The sequence below is a fragment of the Capra hircus genome, chromosome 21, assembly GCF_001704415.2.
Source record: "Capra hircus breed San Clemente chromosome 21, ASM170441v1, whole genome shotgun sequence".
In the NCBI taxonomy this organism is placed as follows: domain Eukaryota; kingdom Metazoa; phylum Chordata; class Mammalia; order Artiodactyla; family Bovidae; genus Capra; species Capra hircus.
Genome location: NC_030828.1, coordinates 59,398,370 through 59,424,441, shown reverse-complemented (window position 1 = coordinate 59,424,441; position 26,072 = coordinate 59,398,370). Strand labels below are relative to the sequence as shown.

At 48.1% G+C, this 26,072-nt stretch overlaps 1 protein-coding gene across 3 annotated transcripts in view; it reads left to right on the top strand.

Annotated features, from left to right (window-relative positions):
- CLMN (calmin) overlaps nucleotides 1–21,194 on the top strand; it is a 114,995-nt gene extending 93,801 nt beyond the window's left edge. Inside the window, exons 8-14 of one of the 3 annotated variants that reach the window (XM_018066396.1) lie at nucleotides 2,208–2,290; nucleotides 7,100–8,743; nucleotides 12,533–12,729; nucleotides 17,101–17,161; nucleotides 17,774–17,844; nucleotides 18,282–18,378; nucleotides 20,639–20,841. In XM_018066396.1, coding sequence (XP_017921885.1) covers nucleotides 2,208–2,290; nucleotides 7,100–8,743; nucleotides 12,533–12,729; nucleotides 17,101–17,161; nucleotides 17,774–17,844; nucleotides 18,282–18,378; nucleotides 20,639–20,803 — 2,318 coding nt within the window. In that variant the 3' untranslated portion in view covers nucleotides 20,804–20,841. Of the gene's footprint in view, nucleotides 1–2,207; nucleotides 2,291–7,099; nucleotides 8,744–12,532; nucleotides 12,730–17,100; nucleotides 17,162–17,235; nucleotides 17,384–17,773; nucleotides 17,845–18,281; nucleotides 18,379–20,634 lie in introns of those variants that run through there. The other 2 variants (XM_018066397.1, XM_018066398.1) reach the window with 2 other exon arrangements.

The following is a 26,072-nucleotide window of genomic DNA, read 5'->3' as shown; positions in this document are numbered from 1 at the left end:
CAGTGTGGAAGGGTCTCAGCTCAACAGACTCACTGATGGGATGGGCCGGGAACCGACCACTCACAGGGAGGGACTTGGCCAGCAGGGAATAACAGAATCTTGGGTGCAAGGAGTCTTGGATTCTCCATCCCAGCTTCTCTGCTCATCAGCCAAGTGTGAGGCTTCACTACTTAAATCATCCCCCTTCACTTAAAAGGCTTAAATTTCCTGACATGTGGAATAAAGAGAAAAAACCTCCCTGGTCTGTGGGATCCCTCACCGTCAAGCATCCCAAGATCCCTTGTGAAAACTCTGTTCTTGTTGTGGAAATGTGAACTGGTTCAGCTCTTATGGAAAACTGCATGGAGAGCCCTCAAAAAACGAAAAAAGACAATCATGTGATCCAGCAAACTCTCAGTTGTTGTTCAGTCACTCAGTCATGTCCGACTCTTTGCAACCCTATTGACTGCAGCACGCCAGGCTTCCCTGTCCCTCGCTGTCTCCCAGAGTTTGTCCAAGTTTATATCCATTGAGTCATGAACATGACTATCCAACCATCTCATCTCTGCCACCTTCTCCTTTTGCCTTCAGTCTTTCCCAGCAGCAAGGTCTTTTCCAGTGAGTAGGCTGTTTGCATCAGGTGGCCAAAGTATTGGCAAACCTTCTGCTGAACATATATTCAAAGGAAATTAAATTTAAAGGAGACAAGCTTGTGAATTTCCCTGGTGGTCCAATGGTTAAGACTTGGTGCTTTCCCTGCTGTGGACCAGTTCAATCCCTGATTAGGGAACTAAAACCCCATAAGCTGCACAGTGCAGCCAAAAAAACCCCAGACAACCCCCCAAACAAACAAAACCAAAGGAAAGGAAATTGCAGTCTTGAAGAAATATCTGCACACTAGTGTTCATTGCAGCTTTATTCACAGTAGCTAAAGCATATGGTCCCATCACTTCATGGGAAATAGATGGGGAAACAGTAGAAACAGTGTCAGACTCTATTTTCGGGGGCTCCAAAATCACTGCAGATGGTGACTGCAGCCATGAAATTAAAAGACGCTTACTCCTTGGAAGGAAAGTTATGACCAACCTAGATAGTATATTCAAAAGCAGAGACATTACTTTGCCGACTAAGGTCCATCTAGTCAAGGCTATGGTTTTTGCTGTGGTCATGTATGGATGTGAGAGTTGGACTGTGAAGAAGGCTGAGCACTGAAGAATTGATGCGTTTGAACTGTGGTGTTGGAGAAGACTCTTGAGGGTCCCTTGGACTGTAAGGAGATCCAACCAGTCCATTCTGAAGGAGATCAACCCTGGGATTTCTTTGGAGGGAATGATGCTAAAGCTGAAGCTCTAGTACTTTGGCCACCTCATGCGAAGAGTTGACTCATTGGAAAAGACTCTGATGCTAGGAGGGATTGGGGGCAGGAGGAGAAGGGGACGACCCAGGATGAGATGGCTGGCTGGCATCACGGAGTCGATGGACGTGAGTCTGAGTGAACTCCAGGAGATGGTGATGGACAGGGAGGCCTGGCGTGCTGCGATTCATGGGGTCGCAAAGAGCGACTGAGCGACTGAACTGAACTGAACTGAAAGCATAGTAACAACCTAAGTGTCCATCAGTGGATGAATAGATCAAGAAAATGCCATGTATATACAATGAGATATCATTCAGCCATGAAAAGAAGAAAATTCTGCCGTTTGTAACAACATGAATGAACCTGGAGGACATTACGGTGAAATAGGCCAGACACAGAAAAACAAATACTACATGATCTCACTTATATGTAGAACCTAAAAGAGTCAAACTCATAGAACCAGAGACTATGATGGTGGTTACCAGGAGCTGGGGGTTGATAGTGGAGTGGAAAAAGTAGGGAAATGTACAAACTTTCATAAGTTCTGGCAAGTCTAACATACAGTATAGTGGCTGTAGTTAATAACACTGTATTGTCTACTAGAAATTTGCTAAAAGAGTAGCTCTTAAGTTTTCTCAGCACGTCAAAATAAGGTAACTATGTGAGATGATGGATGTGTGAATTATCTCAGTTGTGAGAATCGTTTTGCACTGCCTATGTATGTCAAACGATCATGTTGTACACCTTAAATATATACAATTTTTATTTGTCAATTATACCTTGGTAAAGCTGGAAAATTTTTTAAAAAGTAAAAATAAATAAAATGAAACCTGTGGTTTGCATGTCCTTCTAACTCCTTTGTTTCTCTTAACAGACATCATGGTTGACACACCAGATGAACAGTCCATCGTGACTTACGTGGCTCAGTTTCTAGAACATTTCCCGGAGTTGGAAGCCGTATGTCTGTTTTCTTACCTATAATTCAGAAACTGTACAATTCCATCAGCTGACCATGAGATGAAGCTGGTGTTTGAGCTGTGTGGCAGCTGTAATCATTGAATCTCGATCTCATGTGCCTTGCCACATTTTCATTTCAAAATCATAGCCAACGTGTGCGCCATTAAAAAGCAGAATGGGAAGTCAGGCACACCTCTCATAAACCTCTCCCCATCCCAAACTTTTAGGATTAGAAGAGATGCCCACTTGTTATATGAATCAGCTACTTGATTTTTTAGATGTCAGGTGGGACATTTAGCAGTCTACCAGATTTTATCGGAGTGTGAAATAATTTTAAAGACAATGACCAAGCACACATTTTTAATTTTAAGAATCTGAGCATACTTAGTGACTGATTTTTTGGAGCAAAATCAGACCTTTTAGAAGTTGTCAAGACTCTGTTGAACCTCTAGGCAACCCATGCACAAGCCTGGGATTATAATGATAATGATCACAACAGTAACAATAGTCCTTTATTGATTTTATTGGAAAATTACTTTATTGGAACACCCATGGCTGGCTCAGGGAAGCTTAACAGTAAATGAGGTCCCCGACCTTGTGTAGCTTTGTTGAGAAAACAGGTTACAAGTCAACAAACACATTGTTGTTTCAGGTAGTTAGAAATACTAGACTCCCCCCACGCCAAAAAAAAATACAAAATCGTACAGAACTAATACTCACAGGAGGGACAGGCTGCTCTTTTAGCCGGAGGCTTGTCAGGTCAGCATCCTGTGGGTCTCTGGGCTGACTGCCACCCCTGCAATCCCACTTGACTCTATATCATTATTTTCATTTTGCAGAAGAGAAAATGGATGCTCAAAGAGGATTAAAGACCTCTCCAGGGTTACCCAGCTGCCAAGCACAGAGCTGGGGTTTGATCTCAGTTCTCTGTGGTTCCAAAGCTCAGGCATTTAGATTCCTTACAACATATGGCTAAAACTGAGACCCCCTTTTGCACAACTCAGAAGAGCCAGGCTGGACCCTCTCCAGGCTTCCTATGTGTGTGTTTCCCATCTGTTTCTGGACCACAGATCACTTTCCAGAGTGCTTTAGAAGCAGGCATTCCATGGGCTGGAATGTCAGTTCTGCCACTTGAAGCTTTGTGACCTTGAGCTGTTTACTTAATCTCTCTGATACCTGTCTGTATGAGATGCCATCTGTAAAATGGAAATATGACCCACATTTTCAGGGTTATGTGAAGAGTAAATAGATATTGTAAAGTCCTGTTGGCACAACAGCTGATGCTCAGAAAATGGTGATATTAATGTCATTCTTGAATTTAATCTTTCTTATGAAATTTGGAAATACTAGGGACCGGGGCTTTTATTAGCTCTGAGCTCTTCAGCCTAGGCAGAGTTTGAAATCAACTAAAATTTATGATGTGTGTGTAAGTCAAGGTCATAGCTTGGATTCTGCAAATCTGACACTTGAATCTCCCCAGTGCTGGGATCAGAGACTGGGGCTGGGGAAGGAGGGGTCAAGCAAGATAGAACACACGGGGAAAATGTATTTTTTGCCCATTTACATGGGGAAAGTCCCCCTGACCCACACAGCATGGGGCGTCACCTCAGGACAGTCTGTTTGCGTCCCTAGGGGATAGAGATGAGGCATCCCAGCTGATCTAGGCTCCTGTTGAACCGTTGTTTTTAAGTTTAATAATTCAGCTGACTGTGGTACACTTTAATAAATGTTCATTAAGCCCTGGTCATGTGCCAGACCCTGTGCCTGGCTTTATGCCCTGACATATGGTTTATTAGGGTAAATGTTCCATATGCATTTGAAAAAATGTGTCTTGTACAGTGAAAGCATCAGGAGTCCAATTAGGTTGAGTTGGTTAATATGCTGTTCTAATACTCTAGAGAGGTGCCCTTTTTTTTTTTCTTTTCTTATCAATGAGTGTGACGGAGAGAAGTTAAAAATCTCCGACTTATGATTGTGACTTTATCGTTCTCAGTTCTGTCAGATTTTGCTTTGTGTGTGGGGAAGCTATGCCATAATACATATACATTAAGGATTATTGTTTCTTTTTGAGGTCATTGTTTTATTGTTGTTTTATTTCATCATGGAGTAAATTTGATAGGAATATAGAAACTGTCATAAGTTGGTATTTGTATGATTTATCATTTTCTATTAATATCTTTCTCCTTTCAGTGTGCGTGTGCTTATATTTAAAGCATGTTTCTTGTAAAAATACTATAGTGTTGGCTCTCGTTTTTTATCCATTTTGACAAGAATTATTAGCGTGTCACTTTATTAGTGTATTTTCTGCCCGTTTACATAGATGTAACCGTCTTATTGTTTTCCGCTGGTCCTGTCTGTTGTGTGCTGCTTTGTTCTTCCTTTTTCATTTTTTGGGGGATTGTTCAGTTATTTTTTGGTTTCCATTTTATCTCCTCTGTTGGCTTTTTAGCCACATCTGTTTGTTTAGCCACATCTTTCTAGTAGTTTGCCTAGGGATTATAATACTCTTCTTGAACATACCTCAGTCTACCTTGGATTACCATTAGGTAACTTTTGTTTGTTAATTGGCTGCATCAGGACCTTCCCTGCATCATGCGGGATCCTTTGTTGCGGTGCACGGACTCTAGTGGTGATGTGCACGCTCGGTAGTTGTGGCACACGGGCTCCAGAGCACACCAGCTCAGTAGTTCTGGCTTGCACACTTAGTTACCCCTCCACCTGTGGGATCTTAGTTGCCTGACCAGGGATTGAACTCATATCCCCTGCATTGTAAGGCAGATTCTTAACCTCTGGATCCCCAGAGAAGTCCCTCATTGTACAATTTTAAATAGGTTCGTATTTTATATATGTTTGTATATGCAGCTGTTTGATCCCACTCACTTTTCTTCAACCTTCCTGTTGCCATTATTGTCATTTGTCAAAGTATTGTATACGTTAATTCCCCATGGTTTGTTATTATTTTTGCTTTAAGCAGGAGACTTTTTAAGAAAACTTTTAAGATCATCTTTTATATCAGTCATACATGTACTGTTTTAAGTACGTCTCATTCCCCCATTCCAGATCCAGGCTTTCATCTGTGACTGTTTCCTTTTAGCCTGAAGAATGACCTTTGTGTTTCTTGTAGTGTAGGTTAAACAGTTGTTTTACAGTCTTTATGCTAATTTTAACCCTGGGTTATCTTTGGGTCTGCTTCTAATGACTAATGTTTCTCTTGATTATAGAGCTCTTTGTTTGCTTCTTTGTATCTTAACAATTTTAGTTTTATGCCATATCTGATGTGTGATGAGGTACATGATATTTCCCTCACCCCTACCCCCAGAAAATGTAACCCTTTCCCAAACAAGGACCTATGACCAGGAGCTGACCATTTTGACCTTCTCAGAACTTGATAAGGGCTCTGTTGCAGTTTTATTTAATTTCAACCCTCTGGTTTCAGCTAGTTTTAGAATGAGGTCAATCCACTCTCCCCACCAGTACATTGGGAGCCAAGCACTGCAAAACCACCAAGCTTGCTCTCTACTTTCAGCCCTGTTCTAAGCTGCATCTTTTTTTTAAAATTGAAATATAGCTGCTTTAGAGTGATATGTTAGTTTCTGCTATACAGCAAAGTGATTCAATTATATATATATATAGATCTCTGTATATATATATTTTTTATATTATTTTCCATTATGGTTTATTACACGATACTGGCAACCCACTCCAGTACTCTTGCCTAGAAAAATCCCATGGACGGAGGAGCCTGGTAGGCTGCAGTCCATGGGGTCGCTGAGGGTCGGACATGACTGAGCGACTTCACTTTCACTTTTCACTTTCATGCATTGGAGAAGGAAATGGCAACCCACTCCAGTGTTCTTGCCTGGAGAATCCCAGGGACAGGGGAGCCTGGTGGGCTGCCATCTCTGGGGTCGCACAGAGTCGGGACACAACTGAAGCGACTTAGCCGCAGCAGCAGCATAGGTCCCTATGTTAAGTGTTATAAAGTAGATCCTGTTGCGTGTCTATTTTATATACAGTAGTTTGTATCTGCTAATCCTAAATTCCTAATTTATCCCTCCCCTACTTTCCTCTTTGGAAACCATGAGTTTGTTTTCTGTGGCTGTGGGTCTGTTTCTGTTTTGTAAATAAGTCCATTTGTGTAACATCTGAGATTACACATATAAGTGATATCATATGGTATTTGTCCTTCTGTGCCTTTGCTTAATATGATAACGTCTAGGTCCATTCATGTTGCTGCACATAGCATTATGTCATTCATTTTTATCTTCTTATCCATTCATCTGTCTATGGACACTTAGGTTGCTTCTGTGTCTTGGCTTCTGTGAATAGTTCAGCAGCACCGTGCTTAACAAGAGTCCCTGTGTGGGAAAACTAGTATATGAAGAGAAGTGGTTTTCACGTTTGAGGCCCTTCCAGATTCAGTCTCTCACACCAGCCCAACAATCAGTAAAGATTTAGCTGCTCTTTCCTTATCTTAGGTGGGTTCACTTCTCTGTACCCAGACCAGGCAGTGGCCCACAGGTATGAGGTCACCGACAACCTCCTCGCTTAGAAAGGGCCCATCCTTCTCCAGAGTTCAGTACATTGAGATGTCTTTGCAGCCATAGCTTCGAAAATGACCCTCTCTTTAACTTATCTGATGGTTTCACATTTCAACAGGAACAATAGTCATTTGCCCATCTACAACGGTATCAGAACACTTCCATTTATTCTGAAGTGCTCTTGCTGGTTTGTTTTTGTGTTTTGAGAGGGGACTCTATGTGGCACTTAAACACTGCTAATTTCATGGTGCCCTGTGTTTCTTGGCAGGAGGATTTTGTGGATTCCGACAAAGAAGCCCCTATCGAATCTACCTTCGTTCGCATCAGAGAAACCCCTTCGGAACAGGAGAGTGCCATCTTCCTTCTGACCGAGGACAGGGAGCGAGCCTACACCATCAACCACGAGGCCAGCCACCCACCTCCCTCCAAAGTCTTCGTCTGTGACAAGCCTGAGGATGTGAAGGAACCCTGCCTGGGTGGCGTTTCCAGCCAGGAGCTGGAGGACAGCTCCTCTGAGTTCATGAACCAGATCATTGAGCAGGTTCTCCAAGGGATCCCCGGGAAGCTCAACAGCACCAGTGAACCGGCTCCAGAATCTTCCATTCTATCATCCCGAAAGGACAGCCGGAGGTCCAACTCTCTGCCAATCAAGAAGATGGTGCACTTTGAGGCCGACACCTACAAGGATGCCTCCTGCAGTCAGGACCCTTTCTACAGTGCAGACCTGCGCTTCGAAGGGAGCCCCGGAGAGACCAGGGACTTGTCCAAGGAGGATGAACAGGTCTTGGCGGCTGACATTGCTGAAGAAACGCTGAAACGGGAGGTGCCAGAGATCCTGGAAGCAGCCTCCGACGAGGCCCCTGGCGACGTGTCCTCAGTGGATGGTGAGATCAGTCATCCTCTGACTTCCTGGACCTCGCCCCCGTGGAATGGGGCGTCGGAGAGGGCATCCAGCCCTGGGGATGAAGGCCATCTCCCCTCACCCTTGGGAGAGAACACCGTTATGGCTGATGCCTTGGAGATCAAGGTGAAGCTGCTGACGGTAGAAGCCATGGATAAAGAAGACTATTTTGAAGCCATACCATTAAAAGCCTCAAAGTTTAACAGCGACCTCATCGATTTTGCCTCCACCAGCCAGGCTTTCAATGAGGTTCCTTCGCCTCATGAGAAAAAACCTGCAGAGGAGGAGCTGTCAGAGGATCACCCTGAGAGGCTGGGCAAACAGAGAGGGAAATCCGCCTGCAAGAAGACAGATTCGGATGAGGCCCCAGTGAAGCTCGACCAACCTGACCCTCACAAGGACCCTGGAGACCAAGACCAAGGCTATTCTTTGGCTCCTGAGGAGGCCCCGGTGGATAAAAAGCCAGAGGTGTATGAGAAGGCCAAGCGCAAATCCTTCCGACGCCGGCGTCGGGGTGAGGAGGAAGGGGAAGCCGAGTGCCTCCGGGGGCTCGGGGGAGAATTACCTTCCAACCCGCCGAGCAGCAGCGTCAGCTTGGAGACCCTCCGCAGCCCCAGCGAGGAGGGCCTGGACTTCAAGCCGTCTCCCCCGCTCTCCAAGATTTCCGTCATCCCCCATGACCTTTTCTACTACCCGCATTATGAGGTGCCCCTGGCCGCGGTTTTGGAGGCTTACGCGGAAGGCTCAGAGGATTTGAAAAACGAAGAGATGGACCTGGAAGAACCGGAGGGCTATCTGCTGGACCTGGGGGCCAGGGAAGACGAGGCCGACGAGGCCGACGAGGCCGAGGCCTCCCAGAGCAGCTTCAGCTTCTCTGGGCTGGGCGAGGACCTCCCCCAGGCCAGCATCGTGGAAGATGCCAGTCCCGCCTCAGAACCCTCTCCCCAACCCTCGCCTGAGGACCACCAGCAAAGGGAGGCCAAAGACAGCGTCCCCGTGCAGGGCCATCAGGTACGTGACTATGGAGTTGGGAACCCTGCGTGGGGAATTCTGTGCTTCTTCCAAAATCCCCTTGTGCGTGCGTGCTAAGTCGCTTCAGTCAGGTCCGACCCTGTGTGACCCTATGGACTGTAGCCTGCCAGGCTTCTCTGTCCATGGGATTCTCCAGGGAAGAATACTGGAGTGGGTTGCCATTTCCTTCTCCTAAACTTCCCTTCTTCCTCCATAAAACAGAGAAATGCAGCTTCCCGCACAGGCATCCCAGGTCCAGAATTTGGGGGGAAATTCACTCCAGGCTCAGGCAAAAGGCCAGGTGAAAGCCTGAGAGGGACACAGGTCCAGTTTGGCACCCTGGGCACCTTGCTGGCCTCCCCGTAGTCCTGGCCCTGCCCACAGGCTGCCCGGGAGATCAGCCGCGGTCATGCTTGGTGGCGGTGGGGGAGTTCCAGCGTAGTGATAGCAGAAATCATTTTCATTAGTGATCAGAGCTCTGCCTCTCCTGCACCAAGTCAACTGCAGGCCCTCCTCCTCCAGCAGCCGGGAAAACCAAGCCAGACCTCACACTGGACCCCAGCCGTGATGTTTCAAGGCCTGTTATCTGTTTGGCACCATAGTTTGGCTCCTGCTGTTAGAAGTGAGTTGTATAAACGGGGCCGGGGGGGACATGCACGTCTGAGCTGGAGCAGCTGGGCATACGCTGTCTGCCACCTCGAGTCTGCCTTCACCTGGCCCAGCAGCTCTAGAGGGGCCCCCAGAGTGAGCGGTGAGAGGGTGCAGGGGACCCTTCCCCTGCCTCTTCCCCGCCTCCCAGATGCTCCTTTGCCTCCAGGCTTTGCTGGAGTTGCTCCCCTATCTGGAGGCCTTTGCCTACCACCTGTTTGTGTGTGTTTGTGTGTGTGTGTGTGTGTGTTTGCATGCTCAGTTGCTCAGTCATGTCGGACTCTTTTCGAGTCTCATGGATCGTGATTTTCTCTCCCAGTAAAGAGGGAGCATTTGTGTATTCATCTCTGGGCACCAGAGGCCAGCCCGACAGGGCCTGCAAAGCCACAGTCAATGTACACTGAATGGCAGTTTGGGGTGTCCTGTGAGGACAGGTAAATTAAATCCTGAGGTGATGGAGAGTCAACACAGGATCCAGTGAGGGCCCAGAGGTGTTCGGAGGAACAAGAAAGCCTTGCTGTCTGGAGAGGCTGCAGTAGGGGAATCTGAGTAACCTTAAAACACGTTTAGGAGGTTTCCTTGTTGGCTCAGCAGTAAAGAACCTGCCTGCAATGCAGGAGACCCGGGTTCGATCCCTGGGTCAGGAAGATCTCCTGGAGAAGGACACACAGCTCACCCCAGTATTCTTGCCTGGAGAATCCCATGGACAGAGAAGAGCCTGGTGGGCTACAGTCCATAGGGTTGCACAGAGTCGAACACCACTGAAGTGACTGAGCACGCGCGCGTGCAAAAGACATTTAGGGGACTCTCCTGGTGGTCCAGTGGCTGGAACTCTGAGCTCCCAATGCAAGGGGCCCAGTTTCCATCCCCGGTCAGGGAACTGGATCCCACATGCCACAACTAAAAGGTCGTACGGTGCAACTAAAGGTCTCGTGTTCCACAGCTAAGGCCCAGAGCAGCCAAATCGATGCATTAATTAATTTTTAAAAACCAGACATTTAGGGTTTAGATGGGCCAAAGTGATAGCATCAATTGTGGCTTTGCCAACTCCAGACAGTGGAGGAGAGCCCCTGCCTGAGCCCTGGGGGTGGAGCAGGGTTCTCTGGCCCTGATGTGATGGTGTAGAAGCCAAGCATGGCCCGACCGGTTCTTTGGGGCTGAGCACCCATTCTCTGGCTTTGGCTGGAGAAGAGGGCTGGGTGGCTCACAGGTGCCAGCGACCTGCCTGCCACTGTTCTGTCCCAGGGAGAGGAGCCTAGTCCTGACTTCCTGCCCCTCCCTGGCCGTCTGCTGTCTGTCAGAGCAGGCTTGTCCTGTGGGAGACCCCAAAAATCCTGTGGGGTAGGAAATGCCCCTCAGTAGGTCTCAGGGTCCCCAGGTTGGGGATGACAACAGCAACTGGGATGATTCTCTGAACTGTTAGAGGCTGAAAATTTCTTTTAGGGCAAAAGAAAGGGGACCAAGTGGGTGGTGAGGAGAGGGCCTGAGTTGCCTCTCTGCCCCCTGTGTGACTTAAAATGGCTAATGAGGGGACATCCCTGGCAGTCCAGTGGTTAAGAATCTGAGTTTCCAGTGCAAGGGGTGTGTGTTCAGTCTCTGGTCGGGGAAGATCCCACAGCCTTGCTGCACAGCCAAGAAAATTAAAAAAAAAAAAAAAAAGAAGGCTGGAAAATGACTAATGAGCGCCTCAGTCTCCCCCAGTGACTGAGTGTGGACATGCAGATTTGGCACTTGGCTATCTTCTGCTTCCAAAGGCAGGCTTTGCGCCTGTGTGTGTGGCCAGCATGTGGACAGATGGTTTGGGACAAGGTTGGAAGAGCCCTGGACTGGGAAGGGCTTCGGGAGTCTAGGTTTGCATCTGTTTTTTGCTGAGCTGCAGGAAAGCTTGGGGAGAGCTTGCATTTCTGGGTTCCGGGGTGGGCGCCCGCCCCGCGTCGCTCATCATTGGGCTGCTTCCTCCGGTGCTCACCCGTCCGACCAGCAGGTGCCCACTCTTCCCAAACGTACCTTGTAATTGGCTCCCAAGAGTATGTAGCCCAGGCCTTGGTCCCAGTGAGTGAGCAGGGCTGGGGGAGGGGAAGTGGTGAGGCCCAGGATGACAGGTGAGGTCTGGGAGTCTTGTTTCCTGACAAAGAGGATGACATGGATGGAGAATTTCTCCCATACCTGGCCTTCCTTTAAAAAGAAAAGAAGAAAACTCTCTTCTAAACTGACTGGAAAATGGCAAGTTCTGGCTTCTAGTCTTTAATAAAATCAGTCCTCTCCTCATCTCACCTTTCAGAAAGGAAGCATTTGCTCACTGATGATGGAGGAGGAACTGGCGTTTCAGCTTGCTGAGAGCGGGTTTAATTTCTGCAGGGAGCTTTGTTCTCCGGGGCCGCACAGGTCTGGCCACTCTGATCCTCTTATTAGAATACCTGTTGAGCAAGTTTTTCCAGCCCCTGTCAGAATTCTTGAGAGGTATCGCCAACAATTCCCACGCTTCTTAATTTCATGCGAGAGCATTCCTCATGGGTTTCAGAGAGCTTGGTGGGGTCGACGGTCAAAGAATCTTCCTTATTATGTAAATGCAATGGAGGTTGCGCTGCCATCCACCTTTGTCTAAAAGCACAGTGAAGACTCATCTCCTCAAACACAGGGGCCACCTTTCCAGCCCTCGGCTCACGTGGCCTCCAGTAGCCGTTCTTCTGTTTAAGTGGATGACAGTTGTGTGAAGGGTCTAACCATTGCCCGCTGTGGGGGACATCATTTATAGGAACTGCAGTTTATCAGAGGCTGATAATTATTATACCCATTTGACAGACAGAGAAACTGAGGATCAAAGGGATCAAGTCAGTTACTCAAGGTCAGATAACTGACTTAGCCAAGATTTGAAACCAGGTCTTAACTGACTGGAAAACCCATGCGGTTTTGATCCATCAGTCTGGAGCATTTGGAACGCTGCATAGGGAGCAGGAATTCTGGCGGGCCTCTCCTCCACACCGGGCTGTGCTGGAAGGACCCCACGGGAGCGGCAGGATTGGAGGGGACACCTTAGCTGGGCCTTGGAGTGAAGGTGGAGCGGGTTGCTGCTGGGTGGTGTCACGCACTCCATGTCGCGACATCAAATGCTGACTTGTATTTGGTTGTCTTGTCGTTCAGTCCCAGGAATCCCCAAACTTGGAAAACTTAGCCAGCCCCTTAGAGGAAAAGGTAATGGAAGAATCGATCAGCAGCAAAAAAAAGGAGAAAAGGAAACATGTGGACCACGTAGAAAGCTCAATATTTGTAGCACCTGGAACTGTTCGCTCCTCAGATGACCTGGAAGAAGACACTGGTGACCACAAAGTCCTTTCCAGGTATTTTATTAACATCTTCTCACCCCAGAGCCCCTGCCTGGGGAGCTACTCTCTAATCTCATCCCATTTCTGGTTTCTGATTGGATGGGGATGTGGGGGCAGGGCTGGACAGCAAGGGAAACAGATTCAGACAAAGTGCTCCTTCCCCACACCTGGGCTCCCCCAAGGACCTCCCCACAAAACCAGGAGGACCTGCACCTCACCTTCTCTTCTCACCCCCAGCGGCTCTGGGTGGAAATGGGCAGCAAGCAGAGAGATGGCTGAACCATAGGTAGGGGTGGGGATGAGAGGTAATAGACTTGACCCTGCCACCCTTAGTCCATGATAACTACCAGTCAGTGTAGGTAGAGACCAAACTTAGTCGTTTAGGAGCATCTTACAGAATTGGAAGGGATGTACTGCATATGCGTGGAGGGAACCATTTATCACTGTTGCATAGAAGCTGGACTTTAATATGACAGCTTCACCCACGAGTTTGGGTCCAAGGCAGTAAGGATGGTTGATTCACCCGAGGGGAGGAGGAGGCAGGGAGGATAATGAACTTAAACTGCTAGGAAGCCTGTAGCACACATCTGCTCTGTCACTCTGAGGCTGCTGGATGGTCTGGATTATTCCCAGGGAAAATATTTAACTACTGAATGTCAGAAGACCATGGTCTCTCCCCATCATCACTCATCATCACATTTACCATCACCTTGTACCAGCCCTTGTGTATTCAGGCATTTCCGTTACATTGGTTCATCAATTCTTGTGGGCACCTCGATAGGCAGGCAGGTGTGATTGTGCATCATTGGGAAGCTTGGGGGGTACCTCCCAGGTTAGGAGATGCCAGAGCTGGGGGTCTTGGACTCAGACCTGTCAGAAGTCCTCACTCCTTCTGTGACCCCACGTTGCCTGTGCTGGGTGAGCCATGCTGGCCACAGAGGGAAATGATTGAGATAATCACTGGGGGAGCGAGGGGGTCTTGAAGCCCATACAGGGAGAGCCAGGGGGTGGGGCTGTCCAATGCCCTGCTTCCCACCTCCCCTCCACCTGGCTCCCATGTTGGGTTTTGGAGGACAAAGAGCAGTTGGGAGCCCAGGGGAGGAGACATAAGGCACAATGGGAGATAGCTGCCAACTTAGCCTATGACTCTAAGTCCTTCTCAGAGAAGGCAATGGCACCCCATTCCAGTACTCTTGCCTGGAAAATCCCATGGATGGAGGAGCCTGGTAAGCTGCAGTCCATGGGGTCGCTAGGAGTCAGACACGACTGAGCGACTTCACTTTCACTTTTCACTTTCATGCATTGGAGAAGGAAATGGCAACCCACTCCAGTGTTCTTGCCTGGAGAATCCCAGGGACGGGGGAGCCTGGTGGGCTGCCGTCTCTGGGGTCGCACAGAGTCGGACACGACTGAAGTGACTTAGCAGCAGCAGCAGCTAAGTCCTTCTCCCTGCCCTTGGCTGTGACTGGCCAGCAGACGTCTATGTCTCCTGTGCAGCGGGACCTGACCCTGCTCTAAATGCAGATGAGCACTCCCGGGCAGGTGGTCCAGGGCTGTCATCTACTCCACCCCAACTCGGGACCAGACTGCCCCCCTTCTCCCTAAGCAGGTCAGGCCCTAGCAGTCTTCTAGCCGTCATGTATGTGTGGTGGAGCCCGCTAGACTTGGGGACTCTGGAAGAGGCCGGCCACAGCTCTGCCCTCCAGGAGCCCCCAGCCGGAAGGAGACAGGGAGTGCTCCATCTATCCTGCTGGGACTGGGTGGGCACCTTGGGTGTGAGAGGCAAGTAGGGATTTATGATGAGACCTCAGAGGGGCCAGAGAGGGTCAGGGCAGCCTAGGTGCTGAGAGATCATTTGAAGTCAGCATCAAGGGATGAGCAGGACTTGCATTTGGGAGAGGGAGAGAGATGTTCCAGGTGGGACAGTCAGCCTGAGCAACAACTGGCATATAGTAAGCATCTCAGGAAGTATTCATCGAGTGGGAGGGGGCGGGAGGAGAAACAAGGGAGCATGGGGGTGGGGAAGAAGCAAGCACCTTGGGTTCGTCCCTCTTCATCAGAAGGACCACCAAAACCCACCCCGTGGAGATGGGACGGGGGGAGGGATAGAGAAAAGTAAACCGATGTTTCAGTGTCTGTGAGCGTGAGGCCACACTGACCTTTTCATGCAAAGGTTTCACTCTGATCTCTCAGCTCCTCCATCCCAGCTTACTTAAGCAAAGCTGTAACTGTGATGCAGCATTTTAGCCAAGGTGGAAGGTAAATACCTAATGTCATCAGATAACATGGAGGGGCGCTCATGCGCATGAATGAACTTGGACCCCGACACCCGTCCTGTGCTCAGGGCCATCTCACCTGCCCCCCCCACCCCCCCGAGCCTGACTCCAGAGCACTGACCTGGGAGGTCATTGCCTGGCTGAGGCTTAGGAAAGGGACAGAGCCCTAGGCATCTATCTCTCTGCGCAGGGAAGGCACAGGGTGTTTTCCTGGCTGTCGGTCACCCCCGTGGCTTCTCGTTGGTCTAGGCAGAAAGACCGCTTGCCCAGAGCCTGCAGGATCCCTCATTGCCTCATCTCTGTGCCCCCTTGGTCACCCTCTTCCCCATCCCCAGCGCACCAAGCACCCTGGCCTTAGTTGAGGTCCTGGAATGCCCCCAGCCAATCTCCTTCACCTTTCAGAATCTTCTGTCCCCTGCCTGTCTCCTGTCTGGCTCCGCTGAGTCTCAGCTCCACTACCACTTTCTCCAGGCAGCCCTCTTGGATTCCTCCAGGCTATTTTTGATACCCCTTTGTATGTTCTCTTAGCTTCTATTCTTTCTTCGCAGCATTGATCAAAGCAGTCATTTCTATAATAATATGTGGAAGGACATATTTATCATCTACTCTCGCCCTAGATTGTCAGCCCACTCCAGCCAGCTAGGACCAGTATGGTCTTAGCGTTTAGTGCAGCACCTGGCTTGTGTTTGGCGTTCAAGGAATAAAAGTTCTTTGTGGGGGGCAGGAGGTAGGGAATGATAAGGAGTGGGTGTGCTCTCTCAGTCCAATGTGGGCTCCTGGAGGAGCGGGTTCTTTGTTTTTGTTTTTGTTTTTTTTTTTCTGTTGGTGTGTTTTGTTTCATTTCTGTGCTGTGATACCAGCCAGGAAAAACTAACACAGACTTTGGATTGAGGACAAAGACTGAAGTTTCTCTAGGCCTAGCCCTGCACCTGGGACATAGAAGGTGCTCAAAACCTGTTAGCTGGAAACGTGCCACCCGCAGAAAGGGAAGAGCTTGGTGATGTTTAGGGGACAGCTGTGAGCGGTAATAGCAAGGCTGACAATAATGGGAATAAACTCTTCCCTGGACCCCACAATGCCATATAGTAGGTCTGCCTTGAGGAAACTGATGTGATGGTCTCTATATCAGGCCAGTCCACATCCAACACCTCATTCTTCTGTTGAGGAGCGAGACAGGACCACTTTGACCTATGGAATGCTAGTATCCCTGACAGCTCCAAGAAGCAGATGGAGTAAGAATGATGATCCATTTCACAGATGAGGAAAACTGATCAGAGGTGTAACTATTTGACTACGGTTAATCAACTATTTGACTATGGTCAATCAGCCAGGATGAAAACTGAGACCTCTGGCTGGGTGTCTTTTTTGCCTTAGCCCTGAGTGAACCATAAGGGTGGTGTCATCTGCATATCTGAGGTTATTGATATTTCTCCCGGCAGTCTTGATTCCAGCTTGTGCTTCCTCCAGCCCAGCGTTTCTCATGATGTACCCTGCATGTAAGTTAAATAAGCAGGGTGACGATATATAGCATTGACGTACTCCTTTCCCTATTTGGAACCAGTCTGTTGTTCCATGTCCAGTTGTAACTGTAGTGGAGCAGCTTCATTAGAAGATCAGAGATACTTCCCACATCAGCCTCACAGATATAGCTAGAAAATCCGCCACCTCTTGTATGAAAGGAAGCGAGGTGGTCCAGACCTGGGAATCCTCAGCATCGTGCATGGAGCACTGCAGAGGGAGTCTAGGTCCCAGGACCCAGTCCCGGTCTGACTTTAGCTTGCAGACGACGTCTGGTGAGTCCCACAATTGGGGGATATTTGGGGAAAAAAAAATCTTCCTCCTGCTCTGAAATCCTATGATTTTTAAGAATATGTGGTCTGCTTTCTATTTGAAATTATCTCTCACTTTTTTTTTTTCTTGTCAATGAGGGCTCAGTGTGTCTCTTTCATATCATCCTGCTGTTTTTAAGCATGCATACTGGATAATGGGTCTCATTTCCGTCACTAGGTCTGAAGTCAGAGCTTGCCTAAATCCACATGTGGCAGCCTCGGGAAGAGGGCAATGAGGAGTTCTTGGTGGCATCAATTCAAAACATGTGTTTATTTTTCAGGACGAGTCACAGTGACTCCAGCATTTACATTCGACGACATACTAATAGGTCTTTGGAATCGGTTAGTATGTGAATTTCTTCTTCTCGCATCCGGCCCCTGCTAATCAATTCCTTTCCCTCCTTCCTTCCCCCCAGCCCAGAGCTTTGAAATTACTGACGTGCAACAGCTATGCTTTTGGATAGAAGACAAGCAAATTGAAACCTTGTCATTAAGCACAGTCCAATCAGATGTCCAGTTTGGGCATTAGGGGATGTAAATAAAGTGATGATTTTAAAGCCCAAAGGCCTCTTTGTCATAACAGTCGTATTCAAGACCTCCCACCCCACCCCTGCACACACATCCAGAAAGATCATGTTCAAAGACAGAGATGCAGCCTAAGCAGAGGGTTCCCTTTGTCTTTACAACCACTCAGCTCTGCATGCGTTGGGCCCCCAAAAGCCCGGGGATCCATAGCTTGCCCCAGTTGCGGGGGGCAGGGCCTCATCCGTCCACCCATGGGAATAATGTGTAGATCACTACATAGTAGTTTTATTTTGGAATTAGATGTTTGCAAGATTGAGAAAAGCACGGCATGCTCGACTTTGTATATTTAAAATCATCTTATTTTCTGTTTCAGAGATTTCATCTTTACTAATTGGGTTGCGGGGGTTTTGTTTATAAATTTCACTGTAGGATCATTTTAGCTATGTTCAGTTGAGGAACGCAGCGGATGTGGATGACAGAAGAAACCGAATGTTAACCAGGTGGGTGGCTGGGCTCCAGTCTCAGTAGGGTTTAAGGGATTTTTTTTTTTCTTTAATCACACAGTCTACGTTCTGGGGTGGCTATTCTCCAACTAGGGCTTTGTTGGATAATAATATTAATCGTCTAGAAACATGCAAGAAAATACCTGTTCCAGAGAAAGTGAATGGAAATTGAATGTGAGTTGGGAGGGCAACGGAGATATGAATCCAGGTTGACAAACAAGGCACGGTTTAGAAAAATTACTTGGTTTAAAGACACTGGGTCGTGAGACCTAGGTCATGAGACCTGGGTGTGAATCTTCATTGAGATAATGCAGTGGCATCAGCTGGCCCTCTGAACAGAGCCAGGCAGAGGAGGTAGGGATGGGATTACTGTGCGTGCTTTTAAAAATGCTGTAGCCCCTGACAACCGTGTTCCTTCTGTGTCGCCACTGCAGGTACACTACTCAGAAGCTCACTGAGCTGATTTTACAGTTTTATGGCATCAGAGCAGACATGAAGAGGGAGTACAAACATGCCAGGATGTCTATGAAAGTATTTCTTACTGTCGGAGAACTAGATGACCCAGACTGAGTGTCGAATGGTTGTAACACCGCCTGTTTAGAACATAGGCAGGCAGACAAATCTGAAACTCTGACAATCCTGAGATGTCCCTATCCCTGTTAAAGTTATTGAATCACTTAATTTTATTTATATATTGTATTTGCCGTGGATTTGAACTGACTTGGAAGGACTTGAAAAGTGTTAGTCACTCAGTGTGTCCAACTCTTTGTGACCCCATGGACTGTAGCCTGCCAGGCTCCTCTGCTCATGGGGTTCTAGAGGCAAGAATACTGGAGTGGGTTGCCATTCCCTTCTCCAGGGGCTCTTCCTGACCCAGAGATCAAACCCAGGTCTCCTGCATTTACAGGCAGATTCTTTACCTTCTGAGCCACCAGGGAAGCCTGAAAAGACTTAGATTATTCAAATGGAAAGACTCTGAAAGTTTCCCAACAGCCAGGAGTGTGATCTTTAGACATCCACCTCTCCGGTTCTTAAAGAAAGAGAGGCAAGATTTGTTTCCCTCTCCTGCCATAAAATGGAAATATTAATTCACATTTTCCACTGGGCTTGACATCCTCATAGGAAAATAGTACTTTTAGCTTTTATGAGATAGAGTCTTTGAAAATTGAACCTGCAAGGTTGAGAAATGCCGTCGCATTTTCCATGCTTTTGCGCATTTATTACCTATGTGATTAAAAAAAAGTAGTTTAAAATTTCTCTAAAAACAGTTTTAAGAAGGAGAAAGAAATTCTGCCCCTTATCTGTGTGAGAATCACTCAGTTTCCAGACCAGGGCAAAGGTTTAATCCCCTCTTGGCCTGGCTTCTTGCTGTATCGGGAGATGATTCAGGAAGAGGTGATTTTTGCTTCTCATAATCTGTCACGTGCCCCAGATTGACCCCGAGGAGCTTACACACAGGTTCTGTAAACGCAGCTGCAAGCAGAGACCCCCAGCCCCGACTGCAATCAGATAATGTCTTCTGAGCCTTTTCTGTCACCACCACACAGCCCCCTTCTAGACCCTCCCCACCAGGCAACAGTAAACTGTCATTTTAGTGCTACCTTAGGGCTTCCCTGATAGCTCAGTTGGTAAAGAATCCATCTGCAATGTGGGAAACCTGGGTTCAATCCCTGGGTTGGGAAGATCCCCTGGAGTAAGGGATAGGTACCCACTCCAGTATTTTTGAGCTTCCTTGGTGGCTCAGCTGGTAAAGAATCCGCCTGCAGTGCAGGAGGCCTGGGTTCAATCCCTGGGTTGGGAAGATCCCCTGGAGAAGGGAAAGGCTACCCACTCCAGTATTCTGGCCTGGATAATTCCATACAGTCCATGGGGTTGCAAAGAGTTGAACACAACTGAGCGACTTTCACTTTCACTTTCTGTTAAAATAAGATAAAAATAAGAGAAGAAGGACTTGCCTGGAGAGTGAGTGGCTAAGACTCGATGCTTCCAACACAGAGTGTCCCGGGTTCGATCCCTGGTCAGGGAACTAGATCCTGCATGCCACAACAGAGATTCCACATGCTGCAACTAAGACCTGGTGCAGCCAGATAAATAAAAATAGATATTAAATACATATATATATATATATGTGTATATATATATACACATATATATATATATATACACACACACACTCTCTTCTCTTAAAAAAAAAAAAAAGGAAAGATACCTCTCACCAATATGGAACCTGGTAATCATTTTCAAGGTTAGATTCCAAAGCCAAGAACAAAAACTAGATGGTAGAGAGGTGTGTTTTTGTTGCTAATGGCTGTTTTTAAATGATCGGTCAGCAGGGAACACCTCATTTCTCTCCTTAGATTCCTTAGGAAGCCCCTCTGTTCCTGGGAGCATAAAAAAGAGCTGTCAGCCTTGAACTCTGCATTCAGGGCACTGCTGTATAATGGGACACATCCTGGAGGAGGGTGCAGAACTGGCCCAGGTCCCAGCTTTGTCACAAAAGTCATTGTGTGGGCTGGAGAAAGCCCCTCCACTCACCCCACGAGATTCAGCAGGCCCATCTGCAGAATGGGGCTAACAGCCCTTCTGTCGTGGTGTCGTGGAGATGAACTGAGAGAGTCTGAAAGCTCAGAGTGTCCCGGGACCCCGCCCTCCACCTGGGTCTGCCCCTCGCTGGGAAGCTGTTGACTCTCCAGTTGGGCAGTGAGGCTGGAGTTCAGGGAGGGAATGGGGGTCCCCTGGGTGGGGGAACCCCGCTTGTGACCGCTTTGGTGTGTCTCCCTCCTGCAGGAAGGCCAACCACTCGGGCAAAGCCAGGCTGCGGGAGATCCAGAGCTCCCAGAGCGACTCGCTGACACAGCTGGTCCAGCAGCCGGACGTGATGTACTTTATCCTCTTCCTCTGGCTCCTGGTTTACTGCCTGCTGCTCTTCCCCCAGCTGGACGTCAACAGACTCTGATGCGTGCGTCTGCGTAATAAAAGAGACAGGACCCTGGCCGTGGGGTGGGCATTCTCCTTCCTTCCTCTTCTTGCCTATTCTGGACGGCGCACTTCTGCAGATAGTGGAAGACCTCCAAGGAAACTTAGACCCCCCCCCCCCCCGCCTTCCCCACTATTTTTTTTCATGCTTCCTTTCGTTTTCTTTTCTTGTAAGTCCTAAGCATGCTTTTCTCTTAGGCTGTGAACATAACACTCAGGTGTGTGGCCGGATCCTTGGGTGGGGTTTGTTTGTGTGCCTTGTTCTGTCAGGTATTACTGTTAAGCTTTGTGGCTGAGATTTATGGGGCTTCCCAGGTGGCTCCGTGGTAAAGAATCTGCCTGCCAGTGCTGGAGACACAAGAGATGCGGGTTCGATCTCTGAGTCGGGAAGATCCCCTGGAGAAGGAAATGGCACCCCACTCCAGTATTCTTGCCTGGAGAATCGCATGGACAGAGCAGCCTGGCGGGCTACAGTCCCTGGGGTTGCAGAGTTGGAGACGACTCATCGGCTGAGCACAAGCACTGATTCTTAGCTCGCTCAGCTTTTAAGGTCCCAAATGGACTTGAGTTTGTCACCTCCTGATGACAAAGGGGATGAATACCCCCGGGAGAGCCCCTATGGGAAGAAAACTGCCTCACTTTCCTCCGCGAGGGGCATCTGGGTGAAGGCGCTGGGGGCCCCGTGGTGGTCTGGTGGTTGGTCGTGGTCTTTGCAGGGCGGGAGAGGGGATTATCTAAAGAACAGCACAAAACTGCTGGCCCTAGGAAAGTGCGTCCACAATCAGCAAAATTCACAGAAAGTAAAGGCTGGGTCGTGAGATGCAGTGCACACTTGTTCACACTAGGGTGTTTTTCTAGGGAGGGGATGCATTTTCATTTTGCTTTTGCACTGACTGAATTGAGATAAAGCTGTGATTTTTCAAACCTTTTCCACCCATGGAATCCTCCGTTCAAGAGAATTCTCAGGGGGTGGTCTAGTCGAAACATGAAAAGCGGAGCTTTGGCTGACTCGGGGCAAGGCGTGGGATCCCTCTTGCTTTGTCTGGGCAGTCCTGCACCCATACCCCCCACCTCCGGCTTCCATCTGTGGCTCCTGAGGCTGGTACCCAAGGCCTCCCAGAGCACTGTAAACACCAAGAGCCTCCCAAAGCCCCAGGAGGAGGGCAGGGGTGACCTGGCTGAGAATGAGCTCTGGTTGGTGTTAGAGCATGTAGTAGCCCAGCAGGTTCCTGCTCTGAGAACACCTGTGTACACACTACCACACAGTGTGAGTCTCAGCACCGCCTTCCTTTGTGGTCCATTATAATGGGTTTCTTGAAAAGGAGAAAGGTTTCCGGAAGGCAGAAGTAGCCAGAACTGGCAGGTGGTAGAGGAAGGACATCCAGCCGCCCTTTGGTCTTCCGTCTTCCTTCTACCCTGGGCTCCCTGCTTCCTTTCAAGACACAGGCCCTACCTCCCTGGGTATCGCTTCCTTCTCCCCTTGTCCTCCCCTGCTCAGAAAGCATATCGAGTGAGACTTATAAACCCACAGACTACGAGGTCAAGAGGGGCGTTCAGACAGCATCTTTGCTGCTGAACCCAGAGACGCAGAGCCGTTTGGCCAAGATCGCACAGCCAACCAGGAGCAGACTTGCAAGTGTACCCAGGCCACCTGACGTACCCCCCGGGGCTGTCCCCTCTCTTAGCGAACTTCTCTTGGGCCCAGGGATGTCCTGAAAAAAATAAAACAATGAATAGATAAGAATGTCCTCATTTAAAACAAAACCAAAATTTTTAGGTCAACAGCCAACCTTTGTTTTTTTCTCGTATTTTTCCCACGAAGTTTTGTTCACTTCCAGGCTTGTCACCCGCTCCTTCTGGGATATCCTTCACGGCTCTAACAGTCTGTCAGCTGACACACCAGTGTTGTTCTTACTCTAAGAATCATGCTTCTCTCTCTGCAAGCCAAGGGCTTGCTTATTTCAAGCAGTGGGTCTCCAGTTTACAGAATTCCAGCATAGCCAAAAGAATTTACCTAGCACATTTGAGTTGATGACAGCCAAAACCTGAATTCTGTCCCACTCTGGTAATAGCCTGCCTTCTCTCCATGAACGAATCTAAGCCTTCCAAGCTGAAAGCTGTTGGGAGCCTGGAGCAATTCCATCTAGAGGGCCAAGTGTCCCATGGAAAATGAGCTAATTAATGAGCTCCCTAGCATCATTGAACACTCAAAGGTACAGATACTAAAGACTATGTGTGTGATATTTTATAACTCTGGACACCAAGCAGTCCTCACCTAAATTAGACACTTGAAGAGCCAAGGAAGAGCTGACCCAAACGTTAATCATTTCATTTTACGGATCTAGACCTTGTTCAGAAAAGTCTGCAGGTTTTCTCTCTCACCCATTACAAAGTGTAATATTGTTTAAAACCATCTACTGGCAAGATGCCTGAAAGTCATTTAGTTCAAGTTGGCAGCAAACTGATTTTTTTTTTTTTTAAGAAAAAAAGATTCTCAATTGAGGATAGGCTTATGTGAATGAAGTCAGTTATAGAAGGTGAGTAAGAAGAAGCCAGCAGAGCAAACCACCCCATGGTTTGTTTTTTTTTTAAGAATTTATTTTTAATTCTTATCCAAGTAATACATATTCATAGTTTAAAAAGAAACAAATACAAGAAGGCTTTTAATGGAAACTAGCAATCTCCTGTGTCTTGCTTCCTGCAAGCAACCCTTTCAACGCTTCCTATTTCTTCTAGTATTTACCTTTGCATTTCTATATAACATGCTTATATTTCTTTTTATGTTTAGAATTTAGAATAGCAAGATATCTACTGGCTTGCTAGCATGGTAGAGAAGGATCTTGCTCTTAGCCTAACCCCACTTTGTTTTTCCAGCATAGTTAGATTTTGTTGTTTGGTACATCTCTCTTCATCGTGAGCCTATGAGGTCTGTTTACTTCTGAACCAAGTGGCGTACTATAGTTGCTTGTCTTTTCTCGTCAAATATTTTCTCCTTGATGATGATTTTGGTGTGCCACCTTCCTCAGTAACTTCCTGAGAAAAGAACATGGGAAGCAAATATTTTGAGATTTTGCATAAGTTAAAACGTCCTTATTCTGCCCTTACCCAGGGGTAGCTGGATATAGAATTGTGGGTGGAAAATAATACTCTCCCACCACTCCCACCTCCAACGTGGTTGTTGAGATTCTTAATGTCATTCTGATCCCCAGGGCTTTGGCTGTGACCTGGGTTTCTCTGCCTTCCCAGGAAACACTTCAGAGCCCTTCTTTCTTAGTGTTCTGAACAGTCCCAGTGACGGTGTGCCCTTGAAGGCATACCTCGTTCTGGGCTCTCATGGGAAATTTCTTAAGTTTTCTTGTAAGTGTTCACGTTTTTTCTTTCTGGACCACCTGTTGTTCCAATGTTGGACCTCCCAGGCTAATCCTCTAATATTGTTTTTTCTATTTCTCATCTCTTAATTTTTTATCTGCTTGCAAAGACAGTTAACTTTATCTTCTCAGGGTTCCTGGTGAATGGTTTTTAATTTCCAAAACATTTTGTGGCGGTTCTCTTGTTTCTGTTTTATAGTGTCCTGTTCTTGTTTCGTGGCTGCAGAACTTATCTCTCTGGATGTTCATGATAGTGAGGTTTTGAGGAACTTCTTTTCTGCTGTTTTGTTTTATTTCTTGTAAGTTCCCTTTCTTTAGGTTAGTCCCAGCCTCTGCTTTTCATGTTACATGTTTTCTTGAGATATCTAGTGATCCTGCATATCTGCTCTTGTGTAAGAGTGATATTTCAAAAAATGGACCAGAAACTCTATGTGTCAATTTGTGGATTTTCCTGTAGGGTCACCAGGTGGGCACCTGAACTCTTCAGGGGGGGACCACACATATCAATAGTTGCAGGTCATTTCTCATGGTGTTTCTTTAGAGATATTTCCACTTCTCTCTGAGCATACACAGGGCTGCTACTAGCCTATGCAGAGCCCTCATGCAGTTTCAAAAGGGCATTCCCTCTGAGTGGATTACTTCGAGATAGGTGCCCCTCTGGGGCAGAAGCCCGCCATGGGCATGTGGCCAAACTGGCTGGCGCACCGTTTACCTCTTTCTCCAGGGAAAGGCTTGAGGAGCAGAGCAAGGGCTAGGGTTAACTCCCAGTTGCCCCTTAGCCTTGCCCCTTTGTGCAGTGCACAGACAGGAGGGCCATACCCAGAGATGCCGGCGCACACCTGAGTGCCCGCATCCTGACCTCTGAGCAGGTGTCTCATCACCATCTCTATGTAGACACAATGAGTCAGTCCCACCACACTGTGCCTGGTGTCCCTGGGTTGGAACTCCTCTGCTTCCCCCTAGGAGTGGCTGCAGCTCAGTACCACACCTCTCCTCTGCACATACGAGGCACTGGGATTCCTTGGCCCTGCCCGTCTGCCTCCACTCTGCCCCTGCCATGAATGGGTTAGCATCTCTCACATGCTGTCACCTCCTCTCCATCGCTCTGTCTTCATGATGCCATCACTTCCATTCCTTTGCTCTTGTTTCTCTGGGCTCTCGCCAGGGAAGACATGAGCCCATGTGCTCAGGTCACCATCTTGAACACGTGGGCCCTCTCTATGCAGTCCCCTGCGTGCTCTCTCCCTGCTGGTTAGGCAAGCTCACTGCTGCGTGGACACAGTTGTGAGCTTGCCCTGAGTCCTGCTGAGCCAGTGGTCTTCGGGCGCCTTCAGTTCGCACTGAGCCAAGTTGGGGGGGTTGAGGAGGGAACACAGTGCTCCCCTTAATGCCACAGTGCAGATAAGGGTTCTCCTTTCTCCCTCTTTCACCTCCTGCCCCCACACAACCATCTTAGACCTCCCGCTGCCCCCGAGCTCCATGGAGTCATGCACTTTCTAGGTTTTCCTTGTCTTGCTTCATTGGGAAACCAGTAGCCCACACTGGTGTCGGCCAGTGAACAATACAGCTGCTCCCTCTGTTGGGTGGCTGTTTGGAACTGGGTGAGCAGTTTATCCCAGTCAAGCCGGGACTCTGTGGGGAGATGGGTTCCCACCAGGACTGAAATCGGAGTACCCTCTTCTCTGCCCCTTAGACAACCACTCCAAATACAGGCTTCTTCTCTCTTCCTGGGATTCAGCAGAATTCTCCCCAACTCTCCTCTCATCCCTGTGCAGTCCTAACCTGCTCTGTGTGAGGGTTGATCTCATAGAAGGCAGAAGATTTGGAGGCTGCCTCCCTGTATAGCCAATCTCCATAGATTGTAGATTGTTTGCTAGCCTT